Genomic DNA, 18869 nt, shown 5'->3' with positions numbered 1-18869 from the left:
AATTTATAAATGTTACATGTTAATTATATCTCAATAAACATGGAATAAAAGAATTAAAGGAAAAAACTAGTCTTAAGAATTAAAATGGAGGTACCTGGGTGGCTCAGTTGGTTAAGTGGCTGCCCTTGGCTCAGGTTATGATCTCAGGGTCCTGGGATTGAGTCCCACATCGGGCTCCCTGCTCAGCGAGGAGTCTGCTTCTCCCGCTCCCTCTGCTCCCCCCTCCCCGCTTGTGCTCTCTCTCTCTCTCTCTCAAATAAATAAATAAAATATTTTTTAAAAAAGAGTTAAGATGTATAGAGAATTATCAGATGGCAGAAAACACATAGACCTACATATTTTGTCATGGCTGCAAATATACAATGCTAAGAAAGGACTAACTTTAAAAACATTTCTCTATTACTCGTTTTCATCTGAAGAACTCATTCTAATACATGCCTTGATATGGCAGAAAAAAGCAAGATCTTCCTCTAGTAAGTGAGATTTAGTGAGATTTGGACAGGGTCAATCTTACAAACATAGATCAAAATTATTATCCAAATAATACACAGATTATTACATATATATGTAATAATAAGTCCTAAGCAAATTCTTCTTCATATACTGCAATGACCATCATGAAATAACTTCTGTAAGTAACTTGGAACTTCTATATTTGAAATGAAAGAACAATATAAAAATGTGTCCATAGTTCAAAAAGATACATTATAGCACAATAAGATACATTTTCACATAGTGTAATAGAGAATAAATACTATGATTAAAATGAAAAATACAACAAATTGACTAAATAGTAGATTAAAGACTACAGAAGAATCTGTGAAGTTAAAGATAAATCAGTAGAAACTACAAAGCCAAACAAAGTAACAGCTAAACAAAGGGGAAAATTTTTTTAAAAAAGTTTAGAGGTTCTCAGAGATTTGTGAAACAATAGCAAATGGTTCAGCATACTTGTGACTGAAATTGAAGAATGAAAAACACAAGCAAAAAATAATGGCCCAAAACTTCTGCAAGTTGGCAGAAAACAGTGGTTTCCAGATCCAGCAAGATCAGCAAACTAGCAAGAAAGATAATCATGAAGAAAGTCTGTCCTCCATACATCAAACTTCTAAGATCCAACAATAAAGAGAAAATCTTGAAATGAGCCAGAGAATGGTAACATGTTACAAAAAAGGGATCAAATGAGTAACAGATGCCCTGCATCAGAAACCAGTGTATGCTGAGAAACACTAGAGTGGCACATTTACACAGCTGGAAGGAAAAGATGAGCAACTAGAACTTCACATATAGAAAAGATAGACCTCAAGAAAAAAGGTGAAAATAGGTATGTTCAGATGTAGAAACTAAAGATAATTCATCACTGGCACACCAGTACTATTAAAAATTTCAGTGTTTTCAGGCTGAGGGAAATTATTTAAATGGCAACTCATACTTATAAGAACAAATGATAAGCATAGAAAACGGTAAAGTAACTATGTGGGTAAATGTAAAAGATTATACATACTTCTTTCTGTATTTTAATCGCTTTAAAAGACAGAGGACTCTAAAGGAAAAGCTACAGGACTGTGATATGAAAATAAGAGTACGTATAGATTTGATACACTAAATAGTAAATGTCTGATCATATTTTTAAGGTAAAAGGACACAAAGAGACACAGGAACAAAGGAGAGAAGGCCACGTTAATATGGAGTCAGAGAAAAATAGATGCCAACCGAAAATTCTATACCCAGTACTTTAAAACTTGTACTTCCTTCTAGTCTCCATGTTTTCTTTTTTTTTAAATTATTTTTTTAATTTAGATTTTAGGTAGTTAACATGCAACACAGTACTGGTTTCTCAAGTAGAATTCAGTGACTCATTACTTACAGCAACACCCAGTGCACTTCATTCCAAGTGCTCTCCTTAATCCTCATCATTTATCTAGTCCATTCACCACCCACCTCCCTTCATCAACTCTCAGTTTGTTCTCTCTCATTAAAAGTCTCTTATGGCTTCTTTCTATCTCTCTCTTTTTCTTCTTTTCCCCCTCTCATATGTTAATCTATTTTTTTTTTTAATTCCACATGTGGGTGAGATCATGTATTCGTCTTTCTCTGACTAGTTATTTCACTTAGCATAAAACACTGGAGCTCCAGGGACGCCTGGATGGCTCAGTTGGTTAAGCGGCTGCCTTCGACTCAGGTCATGATCCCAGTGTTCTGGGATCGAGTCCCACATCAGGCTCCTTGCTTGGCAGGGAGCCTGCTTCTCCCTCTGCCTCTGCCTGCCTCTCTGCCTGTGCTCGCTCTCTCTCTCTCTAACAAATAAATAAATAAAATCTTAAAAAACAACAACAACACTGTAGCTCCATCCATGTCATTGTTGCAAAATGGCAAGATTTCATTTTTTTGATGGTTGACTAATATATATATATATATATATATATATATATATATATATATACCACATCTTCTTTATCCATTCATCAGTAGTATATATATATATATACCACATCTTCTTTATCCATTCATCAGTCAATGGACATTTGGGCTCTCTCCATAATTTGGCTATTGTTGATAATGCTACTCTAAACATCAGGGTGCATATACCCCTTTGAATCTGTATTTTCATATCCTTTGGGTAAATATCTAGTAACACAATTGCTGGATCATAGGGTAGTTATATTTTTAACATTTTGAGGAACCCTCATGTTGTTCTCCAGAATGGCTGGATCAGTTTGCATTCCTACCAATAGTGCAAGAGTGTTCCCCTTTCTCTGCAACCTTGCTAACACCTATTGTTTCTTGTGTTTCTAATTTGAGCCAACCTGACAAGTGTTAAGATGGTATCTCATGGTGATTTTGATTTGTATTTCCCTGATATGAGTGATGTTGAGCATCATCTCATGTGTCTGTTAGCCATCTGGATGTCATTTGTCATTGTCATGGAAAAGTGCCTATTCATGTCTTTTGCTCATTTCTTAACCGGATTATTTATTTTTGGGGTGTTGAGTTTGATAAGTTCTTGGTAGATTTTGGATACTAACCCTTTATCAGTTAAGCCATTTGCAAATATCTTCTCCCATTCTGTAGGCTGCCTTTTAGTTTTGTTGATTGCTTCCTTCACTGTGCAGAAGCTTTTTATCTTGATGAAGTCCCAATAGGTCATTTTTGCTTTTGTTTCCCTTGCCTGAGGTGACATATCTAGTAAGAAGATGCTATGGATGACGTTCAAAGAGGTTTCTAGGATTTTGATGTTTTCCGTCTCACATTTGAATCTTTAATCCATTTTGAATTTATTTTTGTGCATGGTGTAAGAAAATGGTCCAATGTCATTCTTCTGCATGTTGCTGTACAGTTTTCTAACACTACTTGTTGAAAAGACTTTTTTTTCCATTGGATATTCTTTCCTGCTTTATCAAAGATTAGTTAACCATATAGTTGTGGGCCCATTTTTGGGTAGTCTATTCTATTCCATTGATCTATGTGTCTCTTTTTGTGCTAGTACCATTCTGTCTTAATGACTACAGCTTTGTAATATAGCTTGAAATCCAGAATCACAATGCCTCCAGTTTTGTTTTTCTTTTTTAGAATTGCTTGGCTATTTGGGGTCTTTTGTGGTTCCATACAAATTTTAGGATTGCTTGTTCTAGCTGTGTGAAAAACGCTGGTCGTCTTTTGATGGGGATTGTATTAAATGTGTAGATTGCTTTGGGTAGCACAGACATTTTATCAATGTTTGTTCTTCCAATCCATGAGCACGGAACATTTTTCCATTTCTTTGTGCCCTCTTCAATTTCTTTAATAAGTGTTCTATAGTTTTCAGAGTGCAGATCTTTTATTCCTTTAGTTAGATTTATTCCTAGGTATCTCATTGTTTTGATGCAATTGCAAATTAGATCAATTCCTTGATTTCTTTTTCTGCTGCTTCATAACAGTTATACAGAAATGAAACAGATTTCTATGCATTGATTTTATATCCCACAACTTTGCTGAATTCATGTATGAGTTCTAGCAATTTTTGGTGGAGTCTTTCAGGTTTTCTGCATAGAGTATTATGTCATCTACAAATAGTGAAAGTTTGATTTCCCTTGCCAATGCAGCAAGGGAGGAAGTGTCCTTAACCTACAAGGAAAGACAGATCAGGTTCACAGCAGATTTGTTCACAGAGACTTGGCAGGCCAGAAAGGAGTGGAAGGAAATACATTCAAGATGATGAATGGGAAAAATATGCAGCCATGAATTCTTTATCCAGCAAGGATATCACTGAAAATAATAGGAGAGATAGAGTTTCCCAGACAAATAAAAGCTAAAGGAGTTCATGACCACCAAACCAGCCCTCAAGAAATTTTAAGGGGGACTTTGAGTGGAGAAAAAAAGACCAAATGCAACAAAGACTAGAAAGGACAAGAAAACATCACTAGAAACACCAACTCTATAGATAACACAACGGCACTAAATTCATATCTCTCAGAAATAATTCTGAATGTAAATGGAATAAATGCACCAATCAAAAGATATAGGGTATCAGAATGTTTTAAAAAAAGAAGATCCTTCTATATGCTGCCTACAAGAGGCTCATTTTAGACCTAGTCTCCATGTTTCTAATGAAAATTCTGTCTTGCAGGTCATTGTTCCCTTATGGTAATGAATCTGGGTGCTTTCAGGATTTATATTATGTCCTTTGTATTCAGCATTTTAACATGCATTTCTTTGGGTTTACCCTGCCTGGAGTTGGCTCAGTTCCTTGAATCTATAGATTTATGTATTTCAGTTTAAGATGTTCCATTTGCAGTAATAACAAAGATCAAATACAAAGGAATAAATGAAATAAATATGTGAAGCCTATAGAAGAAAATTTTAAACACTCATGAAAGACAGAAAAGTGGTTTTCAAAAAAGGTAAAGACAATTCTCTTTTCTTAGATGGAGTCAACATTCTTAAGATGCAGTTTTCTCTAAAGTGATTTATAAATTCATGAAATTTCAATAAAGACACCAAAAAGGTATTTTATGGAGCTAGAAAAATCTAATACTAACGTTCATATAAAAAAATAAACATACAGAAATAACCAGGACCACACAGAAAGAAAAATTTAGGAGTCTAGCTGTAACAATCTTTAAAATATACCATTAAAACTTACATAATTTAAAATGTATTATCATATGCATAGAAAAATACAATACTGGTAATAAATATATAAATATAAAACCATAAATATAAAATATAAAACCATAAATAGATCCCAAATATACTTATTCAGTATATGATAAAGGAGGCATCTCAAATCATTAGGAAAAGCATAGGCTTTTTAATAAATGATGATGGTATAACTGGGTAGTCCTTTGGATAAAGATAAAATTAGATCCACATCTCACATGGTAACAAGAGTAAACTGCAAACGGATTAAGGACCTAAACATTTAAAAGGAAACCATACAAGTCTCAGAAGGCAACATGGGTGAATTCCTCTTTAAATTTGGTATAAAGTAAGTCTTTCTAACTATGTTTCAAAATTCTAAGACAATAAAAGGTTGATATATTTGGCTTTGTTGAAATTAAAATATTTGTATGCTTAAAAAAATCGTAAAAACAAAGTCAAGAGATAACACACACACTGAAAGAATATATTTATATACTACATGGATTGATATCTCTAATATATATGGGACATAGGATCAAAACCCTAATGGATGAATGGGAAAAGGACATGACAATGTAACTAATGGCCAACATTATAACAACTTAAGCAATACAAATAAATAATGATATAACTGCTGAATGATTTTAAGATTAAATTTAAATATACTTTAGTCCATACAAATACATATTAAAAACTGAATAAATAAATGGTGATAAAGGATAGATACTCCTTTAAGAATAATTGCAATTAAAAAATATAAAAAGGAAAGCAGGAAATAGAAAACCACTATTAGGCAAATACCAACAGTCATAACGGTCTCAGACAAGATGCACTGACAAATGGTAAAATAAATAGGCAAAAAGTTTTAGAGAAGGAAAATATTTGCAGAGTCACAAAATACCTCCCCCCCAAAAAATACCTCCCCCAAGTTATGTATTACAAAATGAAGAAACTTGTAATTTCATTATAGTGAAAAAATTCAGCATATATTCAACCTTAAACAATTTATCAAGGTTAAAATCATAAATAAAACATCAAGAACATGACCATGTTGATGTGACACACTGAAAAGGACCCATCACTTCCACGGTGTTCTTGGCAAAAATGTAGAGCCACGTTCTAATCATAAGAAAACATCAGACTGAAAAAAGAAGAACGTCTTATAAAACAACTCTCTGGCATGTTTAAAAAGGTGTCAAGGCCATAAAACAAGGAAAGATGGAGGAATTATCCTAGGAAAGGGCTGACTACAAAGACAAGGTAGCTAACTACATGTGTTACCCCAGACTGGATCCTGAGACAGGAAAGGAATATTAAAAAGAAAACTGATGGAAACTGAATAAGGTCGGTAATTTCTTTAAAAATATTATACCAACATTGTTTCCTGTTTTTGATAATTGTACCGTGGTTACAGTTAAGATGTTAACAGAGGAAGATGAAAGGTATCTGAGAATTCCATGTACTATTTGTGCAGCCCTTTTATAAGTCTAAAGTGCAATACAGGAAAGTTTTGAAAAGCGTTTTACAAAAACCGTCCTAATAGTGACAGAAAGCAATTCAGTGTTACCGGAGGGTCAGGGAAGCAGGGAAAGGACTAACTACCCAGGGGCACAAGAGAACTGTTTTGGATGTTGAAAATATTCTATATCACAATTGTGTTCATAGTCACAGGACAGTATTCAGTTGCCAAAACTCACTGAATTACGTACTTAGAGTGGTAAAATTTTGTTTTATGTAAATTACACCTCAATCCAGCAGACAAAATAAAAAATTTCATATATAAATACAATCTTTAAAAACACGAGTTGGGTTGCAATTGCAATATAAGCAGAATGGAGAAACATCAAGTAAGATTATACATGCTCTTACCAGATTAATTAACTGTGTGTGTACCACATCTTCTACCAAAAGTGCCGTTTCATGAAGAGGCCTCCTAGCATCACCTAAAGAAAACCTGTCAAAAAAAAAAAAAATTAAGCATACCAATATTAACGACTGTAAAACTAAGAAAGGCAAAAAGTGAAAGATATTGATTATCATAATCTGTTAATAAAGTACAAATTTTTCTCTCAAATAACAGAGTGGATGTACAATTTTCTATGGACAAAGAATTACATCTCTCCCAAACAAGCTACAACTTCCAAAGAGAATACAGTGTTAGCTATGCTATTTCTTGATCTCTGTAGTCATTTTTAAGGGCACTTACTCTTTCAAATGGAAAATATTAACAACTACTTCATAATATTGGCCACTAGAAAACCATGTTACTGTATCTAAAGTACTAATAAAGTAACATACTAATAGCCATTTTGGAAAATTATAAAAGCATGCAATGTAATTAAACAAGTAATGTAATTAAAATGAAAAGCTTCTTAGAAAAATGTATGTAAATGCCATAATTTATCATTTCTAATTATATACAAGCAGATTGTCAAGAATGGATTATTGATCTTAAAAGTACTTTTCTCAAGTTTCATATGGTAAACCAGATGTGCAGAGAATCCCTTCCTGGTAAATGACATTTGAAAATGCACAATACTATATTAACAAATTAGTTTGCTTTAATCAGTTTGCTTTAACCAGCAGTGTGGGAGATAAAACAGAAGTCTGATAAGATGAGAAAATCAGTTTCCCTGGATACAAGAGCCCTAGAGCCAAAATTTATTCTGAAGGCATCTAATTATTCATAGTAGTCAATAATCTGGATTTTGTCAAGTGTTGTATTCAAGATATAGCAAAGAATGCTGTGACCACAAGCAAGGCAGAAAATCAGTTTGAGGAACCAAATGCACAGTGATATCTGGTATGTGTGGAAGCACTTTGCCTATCTTGCCTGAGGCTACGGGTGAAAGAACAAAAAATGTAATGCTGGTCTGAGGACAGACAAATGGAACAGAATAGAGAACACAGAAATAAAACTTTATAGTATGTACAACTGATTTTTGATAAGGGAACAACCAAGTTGTAAGAGAGAGTTTTTTCAACAACTGATTCAGGGAAACAAGATATCCACATGCAAAAGAATGAAGTTGGATTCTAACCTTGTACCATATATGAAAATAAACTCAAAACAGATCAAAGACCTAAATTAAACAGCTAAAACTATAAAACTCTTAAAATAAAACTGGGAAATCTTCATGACCTTGGATTTGGCAAAGGTTTCTTAACTAGGACACCAAAATAACAGGCAACAAAAGAAAAAATAAATAAATTGGAATTCATCAAAATTACAAACCTTTTATACATCAAAGGACAAGATGGTGAAAAGACAACCCACAGAATAGGAAAATATTTGAAAACCATAGATGAATAACCAGAATATATTTATAAAACTCTTATAACACAACAATAAAGAAAAAAATCCCAATTTTAAAATGGGTAATAGACTTGAACAGATACGTCTCCAATGAAAATATACAAATAGCCAACAGCAAATGAAAAGATCCTCATATAATCAGTCATTAGAGAAATGCAAATCAAAACCACATTGAGTTGCTACTTCAAACCCAGAAGAATGGCTATTACCAACAAAATGGAAAATACTGGGGCGCCTGGGTGGCTCAGTGGGTTAGAGCCACTGCTTTCGGCTCAGGTCATGATCCCAGGGTTCTGGGATCAAAGCCCCGCATCGGTCTCTCTGCTCAGCGGGGAGCCTGCTTCCCCCTCTATCTCTGCCTGCCTCTCTGCCTACTTGTGATCTCTGTCAAATAAATAAATAAAAAATCTTAAAAAAAAAAAAATGGAAAATACTAGCTAGGATACAGAGAAACTGGAAACACTGTACATTGCTGGAGAAAATGCAAAATGGTACAGCCACAGTGGAAAATAGTTGGGTGGTTCTGGAAAATGGTAAACACAGAATGAGTTTTTGACCTAGCAATTCCACTCCTGAGTATATACCTCCAAATAAAAATGGAAAAAAAGGATTCAAACAGGTATGTGTACACCAATGATCATAGCAGCTACATTATTCAGAATTGTCAAAAGGTAGAAATAACCAAAATCTCAATTAACCAATGAACAAACAAAATATATACATACAACGGAGTATTATTCAGCAATAAAAAGGAAAGAGGTTCTGATACATACTCCTGCATGAATGAACTTTAAAAATAGTATGCTAACTAAAATAAGCCAGACAAAAGTGACAGCTGTTGTATGCTGTGACTTACATGACTTATCTGGAATAAGAAAACTCATAGAGATAGAAAGTAGACTAGAGGAACACAAAGAGATTGGAGAGTTTTTGCTTAATGTGTAGAGAGTTTGCCTGGGATGAAAGAACTTCTAAATAATAAACAGTGATGATGACAGCACATTTTGAATGTATTTAATGTCGGAGAACTATATAGTTAAAAATAAGTAAAGAGGTAAATTTTAAGTTATGTATGTTTTACCACAATAATTAATATGGATGAAAAAAATTAACCAGACTAGATTCAGCTATAAAGATAATTAGGGTTCAGAACAGCATATCTTAGGAAATTACCCATAACACATCGTGGGTAATAACAAAATACCATGATCAATGTTGTGCCAAATATGATGATACTGTGGTGAAATGAATAAATTTCTAAAAGAAAAATACAAATGGTCAAAGCTGACTCAAGAAGAAATAAAAAACCTGAATAGTTTTATAAATTTTAAAGAAATTAAATCAGTAGTAAAAAATCAAAACCCAAACAAAACCAAAGCAAACAAAAACAAACCACCTTACCTCATCTGTAATTTTGTACCCAACATGCAAAGAATAGATTATTCTAATTTGATACAACTTTTAAAAAGAACACAAAAAGACAGATACTCCCTAATTCATCTATTTAGGCTAGTATAACCTGGGTTTCAAGAGTAAAAAAGGCAGAAAAGAAAGTAAAATTACACATATATTTTACTCATGAACATAACAGAAAAAAATCATAATTAAAGGGCTTGAATAAAACAAAAGGTAGAATGAGGGAGAATTCACTTTCCCTCCTACCCTGCACCTATGACCTCTTGGGAGCTCTTTATGATCAATTAACTGAAAAAAGAAGACTCAGGCCCTGGTTTACATACCATCCTGCATGATATGCAGGCACCATCCAAAAGTTAACAGCCTGGAGCACTGCAGTCCCCTTCTGGAACATCACTTAAATATAGCGGCGAAGGGAAATTTTCCCAATGGGAAGAACTCCCAATGGGAAGACTAGAACCCTGTCATCATTCAATGGGGCTCATGAACAAAGTGGTCATGGTGGGAGTGCCTAGTAACATGGACTTCCACTAATCAATGCCATCATTGTTATAGCCCCTGCTGAGTGCCCATCTGTCAGCAGCAAAGATCAACACTGAGTTTCTGAACTGGCTCCATTCCCCAGGGTGATCAGCCATCTTCCTTGCAACAAGTTGATTACATTAAGACCACTCCCATCCTGAAAATGAAAGGGTATGATTCTTACTAGAATAGACATTTACTCTGGATATGGATTTGTTGTCCCCACATGCAATGTCACTGCCAAAACTACCATCTGTGGACTTATAAAATGCCTATCTGGTGTCATGGTACTCCATATAGCAATGTTTGTGATCAAAAAACACTTTCAGCAAAGGATGTGGTGTACTGGGTAAGTGCTCAAAGAATTCACGAGCACTAGTCTTAATGTGTTCCCCACCATTATGAAGTAGCTGGTTTGACAGAGTGGTGGGAATGGCTTTTGAAAATCCAGTTACTATGCCAACTAGGTGGAAATACCTTGTAGAACTGGGACAAGGTTTTCCAGAACACTTACACATCCTGTGAATCAACATCCAATATATGGTGCTGTTTCTCCCAGCACAAATCCAGAAATCAAAGAGTAGAACAATTGTGGCAGCATACATTATTACCTGTAAAGACCACCAGCAAAATTTTTGCTTCCAGTTCCCATGACCTTATGATTTCCTGGCCTTGAAGTCTTTTCCAGAGGGAGGAATCCTTTCACATTTATTCCACTGACACAACAATTATTCCATTGAAATGAAACTTTAAGACTGTAGCTCAGTCACTTTGGATTCTTCATGCTTCTGAGTCAACAAGCAAAGAGGGAGTTACTGTGCTAGCTGGGATGAGTGATGTTGACTACCAAGTGGAGACTGGACTGGTTCGCCACAGTGGAGGTAAGGAAGAGTATGTCTGGAATACAGGAGATCTCTGAGGCTACCTCTTAGTATTACCATGCCCTGTTATTAAAACCAATGGAAAATTACAACAACCCAAACCAGGAAAGGCTATTAAAAACCCAGATCCTTCAGGAATGAAGGTTTGGGTCATTCCACCAGGTGAGAAGCCACAACCAGCTGAGGTGCTTGCCGAAGGCAAAGAAAATACAGAATGGGTAGTAGAAAAGGGTAGTTACTTATACCACCTAGTCACATTACAAGTAATAAAAACAAGGACTGCAATCATTATTTCATTTTGTTATAAAAACGTGTGTGTGTGTGTGTGTGTGTGTGTGTGTGTGTGTGTGTGTGACTACTGGGCAAATATTATTGTTTCCTTCCCTTCCTTTTTCCCTTATCATGTAACATAAAATGTACTGGATTAATAACATAATATTTAAATATTATTAATTTTACATCATAGTAAATGTAAATACTTAAATTTAAGTTTAAATTTAAGAATTAACCTCATCTTCTGGGAAATGTGTTAACATATTTTCAGTTGTACAGTGGATAACTATATCAAGTTTGGCAAAATTATGACCTTGTTATTGTCTTTATTTGGAGATCAAGAATAGTTTAAGGAGATGTATATGGGTGTCAAGGTGACATGGGGTAATGTTTAATTTTATATCTTAACCTGATTGGGCTAAGAGTACCTAAATATTTGGTTAAACATTTATCTGGACATGTCTGTGAAAGTATTTCTGAAGGAGATTAGTTGCTTGAGGCAAACTGCCCCCTCCAATATGGGTGGGCTTCATCCAATCTGTTGAAGGCCTGAAAAGAACAAAAGGCAGAGTAAGGGAGAAACACTCCCTCTGCCTATCTTCAAATTGGACCATCAGTCTTCCACTGTCTTTGAACTCAGACTGGGACTTACACCATCAGCTCTTTGCTTCTCAGGTTTTCATACTGTTTACTCCTCTGCTCCATTTTGGTTTTTGAATTTCACAATGTACATCTTTTTACTTTATGTATTATTAACAAATTATTATGGTGAGTCACTATTTCTACTACTTTTGTCTTTTAGCCTTCATACTAGATGTATAAATGATTTACTTACCACCAGTGAAACATTTGAGTACTATGAATTTAACTGGTGGGATTTGTACTTTTGTATGTTTTCCAGTTACTAATTATTATTCTTTCATTTCTGCTTGAAGGAGTCTCTTGAACATTTCTTTCAAAGCTAGTCTAGTGATCATGAACTCCTTCAACTTTTGCTTCTCTGGAAAACTCTATTTCTCCTGCAGTTCCTAAGGACAACGTTGCCAGGTCAACTATACTTGTTTGCCAATTGCTTTCTTTCAGCACTTTGATTATATCATGCCACTTCCTTTGGGTCTGCAAAGTTTCTGTGAAAAAAATTTGCTAACAGTCTTGTGGGGGTTCCTTCATATATAACAAATTGATCTGTGGGTTTTAAGATTCTTCCTTTGTCTTTAACCATTGACAATTTAATTATGATGTGTCTCAGTTTGGGTTTCTGGATTCATCTGATTTAGAATTTGGTGGGCATCGTGAATCTGAATATCTGTTTCTTTCCCTTGGTTATAAAATTTTTCAGCCATTATTTCTTCAAATAAGCTTTTTACCCCCTTTCTCTCTCTCTTCTCCTCTGGTACCCTTATAATACAAATATTGGCCTGATTGATGGCATCTTCAGTTAAAGTATCTTTACTCTTTTTTCTTTTTGCCCTCTGATTAGATGAATTCCACTGCTCTGTCTTAAGTTCACTGATCCTTTCTTAGGGTTCATCTAGTCTGCTATTAAATCCCTCTATTGAAATTTTCAGTTCGGTTATTCTATTCTTTAACTCTATGATCTCTGCTTTGTATTTTTTAATATTTTCTATCTCTTTGTTAAAATTCCCACTTTATTAATGCATTGTCCTCTTGATTTCAGTGAGCACCTTTATGACCATTATTTTGAATTCTTTATCAGGTATATCACTTATATCAGATTCTTGGATTTTATCTTATAATTTTGGTTAGAACACATTTCTTTCTCTTTCTCAATTTCCCTTCATTCTCTGTTTTGACTTCTATGCATTAGATAAAATAGCCACCTCTCCCAGTCTGGACAGAATAGTCTTCTGTAGGGGATGAACCTTATTATTCAGCCCTAGTTCTTGGTTGTCTCTCTAAATATAACCTTCTTCGTTCTTAGAGACTCCTAGTCACTTAGGTAGGCCAAGAACTATCAGTGTCCCATAGAAGAAGATCTCAGTCAGCACACTGATTTAGGCTGATTGGAAGCTGGACCCCGAGGCCATATATTTTAAAGTATTCAAAGAGCTTCCCTTAGGAAATGACTAGTAGATATGTGTTTCTCTCTGTTCCCGCTGTGCTGAGCCCTGCGGTGATAGCTGGTTGAGAAATATTTCCTTGCTTGCTAAGGTCCCATGGAAACAGCAACTCAAGATCTGTTGGCCAGCACTATCAGATCAAGAGATGCCTCCTTTAGGCAACAGGCACAAAATCCAAGTCACCAAATGTGTGCAAGAGCTCTTTGCAGGTTGATACTCTTGAATTAGATCTGGCCAGAGGGAGAATGCAGAAGGCTCCCCTGTCTGTGGGGAGGTTCACAACCAGCCCCTAGATATGTACTAAATTAGAAACCTGACCTTTAATCAGTAGTTTTTAAGATATGCAAATAAGGCCTCTTTCCAGGAAAGATGAGAAATGGGCATTTCTAACTGCTGTCTCTGTGCTGACCCCTGGGGGAAAAAGTCAATTAAAAACTTTATTTTGGGGGACCCAGAAATGCAAGCCCCAGTGGCCATCAAAGCCAGCATGTCCTTTAGATGGCAGTCCGTATTGTGGTAATTATTTCACAATACATGTAAATACAACCTTAAACTTATACAGTGATGTATGTCAATTATTTCTCAATAAAAATGGGGAACAAAACCTGTAGCCTGAAGATCAGGCTTCTCATTTAGCACATGCCTGCGGTATTCCCTCTGCCCCACTGTGGTTCACCAGTATCTCCATGAAAGGAGCATAAGCACATATCTAGTCGTCCAGCTTTTGTGACTGCCATCTAGAGGACACACAAAAACAAGCAACCCAAAGAGGTCTGCACCAAGACATAAGGTAAATAAGATGGCCGAAAGTAGTGATAAAGGAAGAATTTTAAAAGCAGCAAGAGAAAGGAAAGAAGTGACATACAAGGGAAACCCCAGGGACACCTGGGTGGCTCAGTGGGTTAAGCCGCTGCCTTCAGCTCAGGTCATGATCCTGGGGTCCTGGGATCGAGTCCCGCATCGGGCTCCTTGCTTGGCAGGGAGCCTGCTTCCTCCTCTCTCTCTCTGCCTGCCTCTCTGCCTACTTGTGTGTACTCTCTCTCTCTGACAAATAAATAAATAAAATCTTCTAAAAAACAAACAAACAAACAAACAAAAAAAAAACAAAACAAAAACAAGGGAAACCCCATAAGGTTATCAGCAGGTTTTTCAGCAAAAATTTTGCAAGCCAGAAGGGAGCAGCATGATAAATTCCAAGGGCTAAAAGGAAAAAAATCTACAGCTAAGAATACTCTATCCAGCAAGGCTTTCATTCAGAATAGAAGGAGAGATAGAGGTTCCCAGAAAAACAAAAGTTAAAAGCAAACTAGCCATGCCCCTGTCACACATGCCATCGGCCTATGGATCCCAAATTCACAGTCCAGCCGCCCTCCTGCCCTAGTGAGCATGCATGGCCTGCCACCTGCTCAATGCCAAGTCAACATGCCTTCACCTCAGATTGATGAGAACTCAAACTGACACTCTTTCCCTCAAATTCCACCCCTTGAGCTCGTTTGTGCACAAAAATGGGCACAATTATAATAGCAGAATGAAGCAACCCAGTGACACTAATTTTATGGAATATATAATGGAGAAAAGGAGTATGCTAGGCTGAGAACATTTCCAACAAGCACATCAAAGGACAATACATAGAGCATGATTCTGGTTCCTAAAAGAAACAAACCCAGAAAAAATAAAACGAGGCGAAATCAGAGAGGGAGAAAACCATAAGAGACTCAAACAAACTGAGGGTTGCTGGAGGAGAGGCGGGTGGGGGATGGGGTAACTGGGTGATGGGCATTAAGGAGGACACATGATGGAATGAGCACTGGGTGTTATATGCAACTGATGAATCACTGAACTCTACCTCTGTAAAAAGTAATACACTGTTAATTGAATTTAAATTAAAAAAAATGGGGACGCCTGGGTGGCTGTTGGTTAAGCAGCTGCCTTCGGCTCAGGTCATGATCCCAGCGTCCTGGGATCGAGTCCCACATCGGGCTCCTTGCTTGGCGGGAAGCCTGCTTCTCCCTCTGCCTCTGCCTGCCATTCTGTCTACCTGTGCTCACTCTCTCTCCCTCTCTCTCTGACAAATAAATAAAATCTTTAAAATAAATAAATAAATTAATTAATTAATTAATTTAAAAAATGGAAACCTCCCCCCAAAAGAATGCAAACAGGCACCTTTCTGGGAAAGGCTGGGAGACAGGCCTTTCTGTCTGCTGCCACTGAGCTGAGCCCTGGAGGAAGAGCCAAGCTGAGTCCTTGGGAGTCCTGGCAACCCAGTTATGAACTGTTCTTTTTTTGCTATCATCTTGTGGACAAAACCCCACTGGCTTTCAGAGTTAGTTGCTATGGGAGCCCATCCTTCAGGTGGAAGTATTGAAACTTGGGGCACTGGATATTGGATCCAAATCTTTTGCTCCTCAGGGACAAGCTAGTCTGAATTCCTACCTAATTATGCATCACAGCGCCAAGACAGGGTTTATAGCGAGTATGTCTCACCCATTCCTTCCTGTTTAAAATAGATTTTTTTTAAAAATCTCATTTGCGGGGCACCTGGGTGGCTCAGTGGGTTGAGCCTCTGCCTTCGGCTCAGGTCATGGTCTCAGGGTCCTGGGATCGAGCCCCACGTCAGGCTCTCTGCTCAGCAGGGTGCCTGCTTCCCTTCCTCTCTCTCTCTGCCTGCCTCTCTGCCTACTTGTGATCTCTGTCTGTCAAATAACTAAATAAAATCTTAAAAAAAAAAAATCTCATTTGCTTAGCATACGGGAGTTCCTCAACTGGTTTCTGAATTTTGTTCAACGGGAATTTTTCTGTGTATAGTTGCGGATTTGGAGTGTTCATGGAAGGAGGTAAGTTCAAGAGGCTCCTGTGCCACCACCCTAGACTGGAGTCTTGGAATTCTCAGGCTTTCTACTGACACTAAAATTTATACCACTTGTTTTCCTGGATCTCATGCCTCTGGATTCAGATTGTAACTTACATCATCAGCTCTCCTGCTCCTCAGCTCTTTGGACTTGGACTGGAAATACCATTGGCACTCCTGTGTCTCCAGGTTGGTGACTACAGATCTTAGGACTTCTAGCTGCCATAAGTGTACAGCAAATTCATTCTAATAAATCACTTTCATACACATATATACAAACACACATGTACGTACACTGGTTCTGTTTCTCTGCAAACAGGAAAATATGCCCAAGAAAACAAGAGTGGAACACATGTCTACTAATGATAATAATTAACTAAAATATGAGAAGAAAAAAATTATCTGATCATCTCAACAGATACAGGAAAAACACTCAACAACTATTCATGATGAAAATTTTAGCAAACTTGGGCTAAAAGGCATTTTTTTTCATCTGATTAAGACAATCTACCAAAAACCATACAGGAAGCAATATACTCAGACACATTCATACTCTTTGAAATTCATACCAGTATAAGGACTCCTACTACCCTACTTTCATACAGGTATCACATGCTTCTCAAAGGTTTACATTACACCATTTTGCTTATACAAAAGATCTATATTCATACCTATTTTTGCTAATTTAGAGAAATCCAAAGAGGAAATTTGAGTTTATGACAAAGTAAAATTCATGTTCAGCATCCAGTTTACAATAGACTGTTATAAATGCAGGGCACACCCCAAACAGTGAGAGTTACACCATGAAGTTCCTTTCCCAGAGACTACACTCAGCATCTCAGCATCAGGCTGCCATAGCTTGGAACTGTATCTATGAGCATATGTTCTTTATCTGGACTTATTTTGTATATTCATTAGTAAAATGTATTCAAAGATATTAGAAAAGCCTAAGTGAGGTTATTTTTCAGGTCTGGGAAAACTTAAAATGTTTTCCATATAAGTTAACGGTAATTATGTCTTACTTTACACCATTTTGGCTTAGAAAGGTTTCAAAGGAACACTCTACTTTTAGATTGGGGGGTTGAGGGGAACTTAACAATATTTAAGACTGTAGCCAGAACATTAAGAGAAGAAAACGTTTAAACTACATAAAGATTTAAAAGAGAATAAACTAAACCACTCTTATTTACATATAATCTGGGTATCTACACAGAAAATAAAAAATAATTGGAAAACAAACTATTTGATTTAATAAAGGAAGTTATTAGTATGTCTTTCAAATACAAGATCAATTCACAATTATCAACATCAACACAAAGGCAGAATGAACTCATTAATACAGACAGCAGAGTGGTGTTTATAGGAGTCAAGGGTGAGGGAAATGGGGAGATGTTGCTTAATGGGTACAAACTTCTAGTTATAAGATGAGTAAGTTCTAGGGATGTAACATACACCATGGTGATTATAGTTAATAATATTATATTTTACACTCAAAAGTTGCTAAGAGAGTAATTTTTAAATGTTCTTACTTCAAAAAAGCAATGGTTATAATGTGACATAAGGAAGGTGTTAGCTAAAGCTATGTAACCATTTTACAATTATTTGCATATCAAATCAACATGTTGTGTCCCTCAAATGTACTCAATATTATATGTCAATTATATCTCAATAAAGCTGGTGAACTTTTTTCAAAATGCAAAGGCAGAAAATGCAATTAAAAAGAAATATAAATCGGTTCTAAACTTTTTATGAAAGAGCCAAGAGCCAAGAATAGTCAAGACACTTTTGAAGTGGAAGGATATGTCCTACCAGACTCATTATAAAGATACAGAATTAAGATGTATCTGTAACTGGTACAAGGACCAACAAATAAACCAACAAAAACGGAAAGGAAGTAAAAAGCCCACATTAGAAAGTAAGCTCCACAGTGGCAAAAATCTTATTTTCATTGATATATATTCAGTAATTAATTCTTTGAAAATCTAAACAAAGTTTCCCTTCCATTATTTAAATTATTTAATATTTCACTAGACAAAAATCACAAAGTTACCTAAGTGAAATTACTGACTCAAAGATAAACAACAAATTCAATTCACATCTCTAGTAAAAAGAACACTTTTAAAAATACTCCTTGTATTAATGTACATAAAATGTACAAATAATTATCAAATTTTACCTCATAAAAGTTAAATTTTTTCTACTTGAAATCATCATTAGCATAAACATGTAAGCTACCTAAAACATGTCAAGTGTCTAAAACTAAGGATGGGATTTGATGAGCACTCTATTTTAATTTTCAAGGTTGTTAGTATCTCAGCTTTAATTCCACAGTTTTTCTCAATTTTTTTCCCACACACAGAAAGCTAGACATTGTCCTAGTGATTTTTGGAAAACCACCATACCTAGCTAGC

General features: G+C 35.8%; 1 protein-coding gene across 1 annotated transcript in view; it reads right to left on the bottom strand.

Annotated features, from left to right (window-relative positions):
• The window catches only part of SUPT3H (SPT3 homolog, SAGA and STAGA complex component), a 566769-nt gene that overhangs the window by 277349 nt on the left and 270551 nt on the right, over positions 1 to 18869 (bottom strand). Inside the window, exon 3 of the mRNA XM_047733198.1 lies at positions 6991 to 7075. Within this exon, the coding sequence (XP_047589154.1) occupies positions 6991 to 7075 (85 nt within the window). The remainder of the gene's footprint in view (positions 1 to 6990; positions 7076 to 18869) is intronic.

The sequence above is a fragment of the Lutra lutra genome, chromosome 6 (genome assembly GCF_902655055.1).
Source record: "Lutra lutra chromosome 6, mLutLut1.2, whole genome shotgun sequence".
Taxonomy (NCBI): domain Eukaryota; kingdom Metazoa; phylum Chordata; class Mammalia; order Carnivora; family Mustelidae; genus Lutra; species Lutra lutra.
The sequence above is the reverse complement of the archived record's forward strand: the minus strand, read 5'-3'. Positions and strand labels throughout refer to the sequence as shown.